This window comes from Trichoplusia ni, unplaced genomic scaffold, assembly GCF_003590095.1.
Source record: "Trichoplusia ni isolate ovarian cell line Hi5 unplaced genomic scaffold, tn1 tig00003448, whole genome shotgun sequence".
Lineage (NCBI taxonomy): Eukaryota > Metazoa > Arthropoda > Insecta > Lepidoptera > Noctuidae > Trichoplusia > Trichoplusia ni.
The window spans coordinates 33,760-44,479 of record NW_020800393.1 but is presented as its reverse complement, the minus strand read 5'-3'; the positions used below and the strand labels follow the sequence as shown (position 1 = coordinate 44,479).

Below are 10,720 nucleotides of genomic sequence, written 5' to 3'. Positions count from 1 at the left end.
TGTTTTTTTTCTAATCAACTTCCACCGCTAAAAATACCTCTTCAAACCGAAAAGAACAACTCTTACTGGCCAAATCCAGACCTTCTTTTTTGATTTAAGGGATCAGGGAAAAATGCATTTTACAAAACAGAACCATTATTATGATTCAGGGCTTCTAAATCTAACTAGTCGTAGAAGCTTCTGTGTCTCCAATACTGCCCTATAGCCGTTGGCATTAACTTCTATATGTTACAGTTCAAGGTCAGCGGTAGTCCGATCAAATATTTGTATAAACTAGCTTGTTGCATGTAGAGCGTCTTTGCAAAGGTTACAACTATAAATGTCAATAGTGCAAAACGGAATACAACAATACGTTTCAGGCAATTGAATAAAATAAACATGTTTTTTTATCGGTCAATAAATGGGATTGACGAAAAAGGTTTAATACAAGAAGTTAGAGAAAGTATTGTTACAGATTTGCATCTTAATAGCTTTGTTCTTGCAACAGCATAGAATCAATGTTTTAAGAAACGAAGAGATTAAAATTGTTGATTTTAAGCACGGGAAACTAATGACAAAGTGATCTAGAAGTGGACCACACTAATGACGTCAAATAGTAATAAGAGGAAGAAATTATGCAAAGTACCGGAAAAAATCACCGTTTTCAAATTTTCCATTAAAGTCAAATGGATTAGGTCGAGTGATCTGGCTGGGTTATGAAAAATCCTTGTCTGCGCTTCAGCCACCAGCTTCGTTAGAAACGACAATCTAATTGCTTTAAACACTTGTGCATAATCTCGATTGTTACCGCCTTATCTCTTGCACAGCTAAACACGTGTTTTAACGTCACGTTGTATTCATAGTTAGTCTGGGCACGCAAACAATTTTATAGCAATTTTGTTCAGGCCGTAATGGTACCAGTTATAGAGAAACAATTTAGAATTGACTTAGTTATGTCATTTGGAATTGATTTTTAAAGTTGTTTTTTGCGAGCCGTTTCTAGTATAAATATTGTTGTATTTGCACATGTAGGTTTATAATCCATTGACTTTCATAGAGTAGGTAAAATAATTCGAGAAGTCTTAAATAGTGGCAAGACGAAAACTTTTCATTTCTCATACGCTCCTAAAACGAGGCATGTATTTTCAGGCTAAGTCCACGTTCAGGATTTAAGATTACAATTACTTTATCAGTATCCAGATTCGAAATAGTTTCGAAATGATCTTTATTCGCACTTTCATATCCATCAAAATCCTAATAGCCCGTTTCTTTTTCTAAATTGAGATACACAGAATAATCCTATGATCTAACATAATTTTCAGGCGACATTGATTATTATAGCCCAGGGGTTAAGGTTACTACGCCAAACCCATAGTTTGCGTTGTGACACGGGTCCGATCCCTGCATACGACAAGCATTTGTTTGATCCACGAATGGTTGTTCTGAGTCTGGGTGTCTATGTGCACGTGTTTTGTATGGCTCCCGCGACACAAGGCTTAAAAACTCCTTCTGCGGCAGCGGGGAGTAGTTTAAAAAGAGAAAAAATACATGCTGAAGAATTCTTACCTTTCTTTTCGTTCGGATAAGCAGTACTCCCATCGTTGGCTGTTGTACTTCCACTCTCTGACTCGCCTGAGGACCGGCGAGTTTAGCTCATCACACAATATCTTTAGCGCAGCCTCCTCCAATACATCTTGCACGGCTATTAATGATAACCTGCAGAAATATGGAAATTAGAACCAAGATTTCGTAAGCATATCTGTCAAATTGCGTTGCCTTGGAGAAAATAAGGAATGGTAGAAAATTCTTAGAGAAACGTTTACTAAAACGAAATGAATTGTTTAAGATAAGCTTTTTGAGAGCACAGCCTTAATATAATGGATGAATGAATAAAGTGATGGATAGTAGATGACAGCATGACAATGAGAATAAAAGAATAGACGAAAATAATTAAAGTTGTAGAGACTGTTGACGTCACGATTTACACATGCTGCTTACAACATTGTAACGTCGAAAGCGTATGATAACAAAAAAAAACATAAAACATGTGATACGATTTCAATATTTTGCCAATCTACCTGATAGATGGCGAATAAAAATGTCATCAAGATAAGGAGGACAAAGTTCAGGTTATATACACATATACAAATCAATATCACATGTCTTATGAATCTATTTTTAAAGAAAAAAAACCAATTTTTTGTCTGGTTTAATGTAAGTCACTAATTGAGGTAGCATAATATGGCTTCCTGTATTCAAAAGAACAAGCAAACATCGGCTTACGGAACTAACCTTCAAGCTGTAATTAGTAAGCGGAGAACTAAGTGCCTGGAGTTTAAACAACGCCGTGTTAAACATGAGAAATGTATGGGATGTAATATGACGGGTAAGTGAAGTATGACTCGAAGTAATACAATTATAGAAGAATGATCCAGTGGAAACATTAAGACATGCCACAATAGGATGTCGTGCCAATTAATGTATATTCATGTTTCTTATTTTAGACCAACATCATCATTGGACTTCGATCACTTTTTATCGCGCCAATTTCCAAAAGAAATGTTTAGGAGAATTTTTGGTCAAACTTCCCAGAAATATATTGCTTTAAGAAAACTTTGACAATAAAACTGAATTACAAAAAAAAATGTTTTAAATTTGAATTGTACGCTTACATCAAACTCACTTTACGTCATGAGCCAGATTAAAACGATAATTTTCATTCGTATATCTTCATAGTCCACGCATTTAATACAATTACAGATTTACTTTCCCGAACGTAATACATGATAAACTGACTTTTTCTGTTAATCAGGATTCAATTTGAGATAGGAAAGATAATATATCACGTGATAATTAATTACGAGTATTTAATATGCAAATGATAATGATAAATCATTTTCTTGCCAATGGAAAAGCAATTGCTGGCTTTGATTAAGACTCAAATGCGCGAAAATTTGCTTTGGTTGGAGAAGGTGGACAAAATTGCCTTTGCCAAAAGATTGCAAATTAATTCGAGATATTAAATACAGGCAGTGAAAGACTGACAAATAGATAGGTGGATGGAGAAAGAATGGGTTTTATGTTAAGACTATTATGAATGGAAGAAGAACAAATATTGCGATGACTGCAAAAGATAGGATAAATAAAATAGGCTAAAGTCCTACACATGCCAGTTCTCGTGCCCGTGCAAATGTGACTGCCATTAGGCATTGTGAAGCGTGACTGACAGGTATTATAATAGAACAGGAAATATGTGTGAATACTATAACTATAATCAGTTGTATTGTGTGTACCCACATACCTGTAATGTTCAGTAGGACAATTGTGATATAGGAGGACAATAAAATACCATTGACTCGATCATAGCATTCTAAATATGTATAGGCACCGCAGAGTAGAAAATAACCTCCTCCAAAAATTACACAATATTGACTGCTAACGTCTAAGAACTGTTTTTACTGGAGCCAAAAAACGAGTAACACAACCTTACTGAATTGTCAAAATGGTTTTCCAAGGTTTACTTGTGATATGCTGTCTTATAACTAGAGAAATGATTTGTAATAGAATAGGTCTTAACATGTCATTAAAAGTTAGGTAATCAATATGATGTTCTGTACTATCTCTAAGCTGGTATAGCTGTCATTATGTGTTCATATATTTGTATAACAACTGGCAACGTTTGGGCAATTCCCAAAAATGCGCGTGATTAAATATTTTTAGTCATCTTTGTAGTTGTACACGTGGCAATTAGAAAAGCGAAAGAACACTCCTAATGAGCTGATGGTTGGTTTTCCTATTATATTATACTAATATTATAAATGCGAAAGTAATTCTGCCTGTCTATCTGTCTGTCTGTTACGCTTTCACGTCTAAACCACTGAACTGATTTTAATGAAATTTGGTACAGAGAAAGAGTTGACATTGAGAAAGAACATTGGATTGTTTTTATCCCGGACTTCTGAAGAGTTCTCTTGGAAACGCGATATAACCGACATCGAGGCGGGAGAAGCCGCGGGCGATAATCTAGTTAGTTATAAGTCTTTATATTAAAATCAAACGTCATACGTAATGGGAAAGTCTACTGCTATTATCAGCGATAAAACAATTCGAGCTAGATCAATTCCACATTGTTCTACTAAAATGATTTACGATATATCATAGTGAATTACGTGTACGTGATATATCCTATTAACTTCTCAGCTATCGTTGTGGGGACCTACCAATACGTCTAAAAGTAGCACTGTTGCATATGTGAAAGCAAGATAGACTATACAACGCTCTACACATGGTTGAGCGGCATCTCTTTCTACAACTACAATTAGGTAGGTTCTCTGAACAATGTAGCGAAAGCCAGAAGACAATCATAGCTGCAGTTGTAAATCATGAATACAGACAACCTTATTACGTGGTTTTATTAGTAGATGTGATTGTATCAATGATTTATTGTGATAAAGATATTGAAACGCTTGTTGATAAGGAGGTACACATTATTTAAAGAATTTTGTTCGTCAATGAAGCTAATTATTATGATAAGTATGTGGAATAGTAACAAAAAAATCTTGCTCTTTTAGCTTAACTGACCAATACGTAGTGAATTATATGAGCAATAATTGTTATTGCTCTGTTATATAAGTTGATTCCATTGAGAGAAACAGAATAGACTATTGCAGAAAACAATTGGAATATTCAATTAAATAGATAGTGATTATGTTCAGACTTACTTATTTTCCAAAATAGTCCTGCAGATGACCTCCCTAACTCCAGGGTTCGTGACTTTTTCCACACTCAGTTGGTGCAGGTTCCACGAAGCGAGACGGCAACACCTCACTCCATCTCTCTCATGCATGAACACTTCCTCCACTATAGGTCTATGGGAGTACGCGGACAGCAGGTCCAATATATCGTTAACTGGCACAGTAGCAAAACCATTTGGCAACGTCATAGGTAACTTGGCATTAGTTGGCATTGACAGACTCTTCCTGTGTGGGGTCTTTGGTATACTGGACGGTCTCTTTGGCATCGGCGCCGTCTCCACATCGGCCCATCCGTTGACGTATCCATTCGTTAAATGCTGTACACTCTCACACTTCCTGGGTTCCAAACTTAAGTGATGCTTAACTGTACTTAACCTAACAATGTCCATTCCCCGTACTTTTATTAGATCGTCGAGTGATTTGAAGGGGCCTTTTTTGTTGCGATAGTCTACAATGTTGGCAGCTATTTCTTGGTTAAGGCCTGGGACACACTGCAGTTGGAACACGCTGGAGGAGTTGACGGAGCACAGCTTGGTCTCCGACTGTATCCTCACGCTGTCGAGGGACTGCGTTAGCGAGCTCGCCCGCGACACCTGCTTCCTTATGTTTGTGCATATCTCTGGCCTTAGCAACTCTAACTTTTCAGCACCTATACCTAAAGGGAAAACAGAAGGTCATTATTCGTTCAGGGAAATTTTAACATAATTGCATGTCATTAAAAATATTTGCTCTGTTAATATCTATGTTTATTTAATTTAATGTTAATTGCAATGTTTTCTTTTTCTCTAGATACTGTCTGACACCTGTTTGTGGAGACAAGAACGCTGATCTCGTGAAATCGTGACGTCAATATGCATAACAGTAACCAAATATGTAGTTACAAGTGTAACAGTTGCAAATGCTTTCATAAGAAAACATACAAAACCTATTTATTTTAAGCGATACTTTAATTCTAGTGCCATAAAAGCAAGTACATTTATACTCGTGTAGGAGATCGAAAGACAAATATAAAGATTTAAGAACGATCAAAAATTAATCTACTCTTACTTTAAACAGTATATAACAAATATTAATAATTCTTCAGTCATAAAAAAACCAGATCAAACATCTTTGCATCCGCTTGGATAAACAATATAGAAATAATTTTGTGTATGGCAACAGCAACACCAGAAAAAAACAAATCGATTCCATTTTAAAATGTTACTTCAAATCTTGCGTGATTGGCGCAAGTTGTACTTTTTTTTAAATTGATGACTATTGTATTTTACACGGGTCTTGATTCTCGACCTCAATTCCGAATGATAATTTAGATGACATAGAAAACGTGTTAATGTGCTTTAAACGATACATTTATTACGATTTTGTAATTAAATAGCCATCTGTGGTTGGCTGGTAAGACGAGGTGATTTGATTAATTGTCTTATGATGATGTTAGTCACAGTAATAGGGTTTTGTTTCAATGGTTATACTGTCTTATGTTAGGTATGTATATACTTCCGATTTTTTTTATTCCCGCTTTTTTCGTTTTAAGAACTTAAACAATGAAACCCCTGTCCTGTATTATGACTATTATGAGCTCCTACCTAACGAAGAACTATTGGCATAGTTGAATCTATCATCATTGAAGAAGGGGGCCTGCCACATACTCCTATAACAAGGTACAAAAATAAAAACCCCGACAGGAAACGTTTCACCCCCACAACGTTTAATGGCTTTACAATTTTTTATAAAACATGCTTAAGAACACTCGCACATACACCTTTAAAACATATCAAACTAAGTATATTAAAGGCAATGCGTTCGGAAGCTATGATACACCAGACAGACTGATTAATTGAGACTTATAACAACCCTCATTTGCCTCGGGGGCTAAGAAAACTGTTCTACGCATTATAGTTGCAATATTATTACTCTTAGCAATGGCTAAAAGTGTCCACAAAGAAAAAAAGATATTAATTCAACATAAATATTTCTTGTTGATACTTTCACAAGACGATTGCGAATACTCGTTACGAATATTATGAATCTATAAACATGCGAATGTCGATTAGAATGCGTTTTACATTATGTCATCGCTTCGATACTGAATGTATGAAACATGTGACTGCTTAGCACCATTTTTTACATAACTTTAACCTGTCATGTCCATACATTTGAGAGCTTTCTTTGCTTCGGGTCAGTTAAAATTCCGGTATTTAATATAAAGTCTAATGACGTATATGCATGTCAAAAACACTTCGAAGACGTAATTTATAAACGAAACCAAATGTAAGGTAAATTATGAACTTAAATTATATGAGAAATACATTTATAAATAGATTATAAAGGGAAACCTGAATATGTAGGAATGGATATCGAGAATATGCAAAAATAAATCGCCAGTTGCCGAATTACATATTTGCAGACAAGCATGATATCGAAAATAACTGCCTGTTATATTTAATGAGAGGTAAAATTAAAATCAACATGTAACATAAAATAATTAAATTAAATAAATACTCTAACTACTTATTATCTATGCTAAAATATTTATTTGAAAAAAGCCTAAGTAATTTATGACTGTAAAATATTATTTTAAAGCAAAGGTTTCAACGATTTAAGTATAGCATTATATGATTTAAAATAGGGACACTGGTTTTCATGAAATAAATATTGGTGTTGATGATTTCAATTATTTGACCAATGATTGTATGGTCTAGAATGAACAAAGATTACATATTATTTTTAAGGCAACTTTTTGATTTATTTTAGATGACTACCTAAATACCCAAATCGCTATCTTTACTCTCTCTCTCTCTCTCTACTTTAGTCTTGGCAAAATGTCATTTTACTATGAGCAATTAACAAGTAATCATCTATGACTGTGGTGACTAAACAAGAGAAGTTTTAAAAGTAAATAATAATTAGATAGCTACTAAGTCATTAGTCTATGCACAATTCTTACTTATTAGCCATATGAAAATTATTATACAAATATGAAAAATTATCATACAGATATAGACAAATACAACATCTTTCATGGCTGAAGCTGCTACTAACAGAACTATTTCCATTATCAGCCATAAACACAACAGCTGATAACATCTTTCTGATATTTAATACCACCATAATTTGGTCCATGACGGAAGAAGCATGCATCAGACATCATTTTTGAAACGTCACTGACACCACATTGCCACACTGAGTCAACATAATAAATAACCCTTGTATCACAAAATGTAGGAGTAGAGAAAAGTTAACATTTCAACAAATACTTTACTTGAACTCAATCATGTTATTTCTTGTTTAATATGATGCAATAAACAATTTCAAACTCTTGTTCAGTGACCTTGGCACTTTGGGACGCAGCACTTTGGCACTAAGGTTTGCTTTGTTTCAGTGTATTTAATTGCAAACTAAGGCTTCATAGTTACTCATGGATAAAGAAAATTTAATCAAAAAACAAAAAATACTTTTGTATACTATAATCACCTTTGATTGCTTTCCTATACAATTATTGTTTTATTACTGTAATTAGTATCACCATTGTAAGTAAATAATATTGGGTGTTGGACAAAACAATAATTCCTTCTACTATTGTTTTACATTTTACTTTCAATTATTGAAAATTAACTATATCCATAGAAAAACATTTGTTTATTTCTTTGAAGACCAGTAATTGAGTTTAATAGGTAACATCAATTAATCAATTATAATTGTGTGTTGTGAGTAGACATAGTTGAAAAAAGTAACCAAATCGATGAATTCCTTGTTTTTTGGTCTAATGTTAGTTTAAAGATGTAATAAACATGCCGACATTATTTAAATTTATTATTTTGTAACAAATTGTTCTATGTACTCATAAATAATTTCAGTATTCTCTTGATTCTCAAACTTGAACTCTAAACTATAAACAATATGATGGGTTATCCATTGTTTCCTAAATGTTTACAGTCATTTACATTGTTTATGTGTGTACTTCAAAACAATGAGTACATACATTCAAGAAGTAATTACTTAGACTGATTAATTAATGTTTTTAGTAGTAGTTACAGATCAACATGACTATTATAAGTGAACCTAGAAGTTTGTAAATCTTTTTTCTGAACTTTAAGGTAAAATAATAGCAACCACAGTAATATGGTCACACTATATGAACAACAGAAAAAAAAATCTTGTGCATAAATATAAACAATTATAAACGCTTGATTGATGGCCTTGACATACTTGCCAGGAAGCCCTACTCATCTACGAAATAAAACCTTACCACAGTGTACAAAATTCTTCCAAATTTTAAGTATAATTCGAGGTTCAATTATATGATTATAATGAGCCATTTGAGTATAAATTACTGTTATAAAAGTGCATAATTCTCGAGGTTGCATTGTAGTTTACCTGAGACAAGAGCGAGGTCATCAACTCGCTTGAATCGTCCGATCATTTGCCGATGCCGCACTATTTCGCGCGCCAACTGCCTGTTCACCCCCGGCAACGTCATCAGCTGCTCCTCCGTGGCCGTGTTCACGTTCATCAGCTCCGGATAGTCCTCCGAAGGCGGCAAATTGAACGTATGACTTAAACTGGATTTGTTCAGTTTACTCCGCCTCATGAACCGCCGGAAGGAGCTCCTCCGGCCGCTCTTACTCAACACGGAGCTCGAAGACTGCCCCATATCGTCGCCCGCCACTTCGAAATTAAATATCGATCATAACAACACTAATTTCCAATTTCACTGGAGACATTAGATAAAAAAAACTATTAATAGATTCTTACGTTACTCACTAGCACTTGAAATTTTCACAGGCACATTTAATATTGGTATAATCCACCGACTGTAGCACTTATCGCTGCAATTATCTCCTTGTTATAATGAAAATAATTACGGTCCTAAGGCAAAACACTGTAATATCTACATACAGCTCCCCGTCATCAACTATATTACAACAATGAAATGAAGTGACAGATTTTGACAGAATGAGAATGACAAAGATAACGGGTAGTAACGTTGCACGCAATCGATTAAACAACTCGATTCTGAATAAATGATTGTAAGCCGGGAATCAACTTTATTCAGTTTTTATTAAATAAATAAAAAGTTTTCTCTTTTTATTCACCGCTAAAATACGTAAAATAATTTTATTTTTTACAACATAGCACACCACAATAGCTTTTCACGTATAAATATTACTAATAATCTGAGGCAATAACTTCAGTATGTTATATAAGCAATAATTTTAACTATTTGAATTGTCACATTCGAAGTTAAAAAATCTGTTTATTGGTTTCATTTTTAGGTTTCAGTTTTACTCGATTTTATTCATGGATTTGCCCATCCCTGTTTTTAGTTTGACGTTGATATTCTACTTGACATATGAAACGTTTTGTTATAACGATTCTGTAAACGCAGTGGTATTGAAGTTTTAATATTATTGACTTAATTTTAATTATATTCTTAAATCGTGAATATAAAACTTTGAAAGCAAAATATTATTAAAAAAAAATGAAATGTTAATCACGCAACCTGGTTTTTCGTAGTCTGTAAATTTCTTCGCATGACGATTATTATCGCCATCTACGAAACAAGTTGAGAACTAAAGATTATTTCAACTTATTGATCTACTATAATATAATTAATAAGTTAGCTACAAGAGACAATTTAGAAAAAGAATATGTAACATGTAACAAAAGTAATGTTTGTGGGTTTAACGAAAACTTTGTGCAACTTTTCTTCAAATAATATTTTTAATAAAAATAAACCAAGCGACTTCTACTAAAAACTTCCGAAGTAAGTTTTATGGGACTAAACGGACAGCTATTTCTCATCTTATGAGAAATTAATCAAAAAATTCGGTTCGTGAGTCGGTTGAAAACATAACTCTGAGTGGCCTCTTGTCCTGATTAAAGGAAATATTGCACACCATTAAGTAAACTAACCTATCGAATAATTTTCTGGACCTCGCCTAAAAAATATCAATGAAAACAGAAAACTGGGTGATAAATAAAACACA

The 10,720-nt window shown here is 33.8% G+C and overlaps 1 protein-coding gene across 2 annotated transcripts; it reads right to left on the bottom strand.

Moving 5' to 3' along the window:
* Positions 1 to 1,517: 1,517 nt before the first annotated feature.
* On the bottom strand, positions 1,518 to 9,678 carry LOC113507894 (endonuclease/exonuclease/phosphatase family domain-containing protein 1-like). 2 transcript variants are annotated; one of them, XM_026890832.1, is made up of 4 exons: positions 9,486 to 9,678; positions 9,108 to 9,398; positions 4,701 to 5,388; positions 1,518 to 1,695 (listed from the first exon to the last, which is right to left on the bottom strand). In XM_026890832.1, exons 2-4 carry the CDS (start codon positions 9,382 to 9,384, stop codon positions 1,542 to 1,544), a joined length of 1,119 nt encoding a protein of 372 aa, XP_026746633.1. In that variant the 5' UTR covers positions 9,385 to 9,398; positions 9,486 to 9,678; the 3' UTR covers positions 1,518 to 1,541. The 2 variants fall into 2 exon arrangements, with proteins under 2 accessions (XP_026746633.1, XP_026746632.1); XM_026890831.1 differs by having other exon boundaries at positions 9,495 to 9,678.
* Positions 9,679 to 10,720: the final 1,042 nt, after the last annotated feature.

Coding starts and splice junctions, on each gene's coding strand:
- LOC113507894 (XM_026890831.1), bottom strand. Junction 5,389..9,107: donor TGACCTCGCTCTTGTCTCAG/GTAAACTACAAT, acceptor TTTTCCCTTTAG/GTATAGGTGCTGAAAAGTTA. Junction 1,696..4,700: donor AGGACTATTTTGGAAAATAA/GTAAGTCTGAAC, acceptor ATATTTCTGCAG/GTTATCATTAATAGCCGTGC.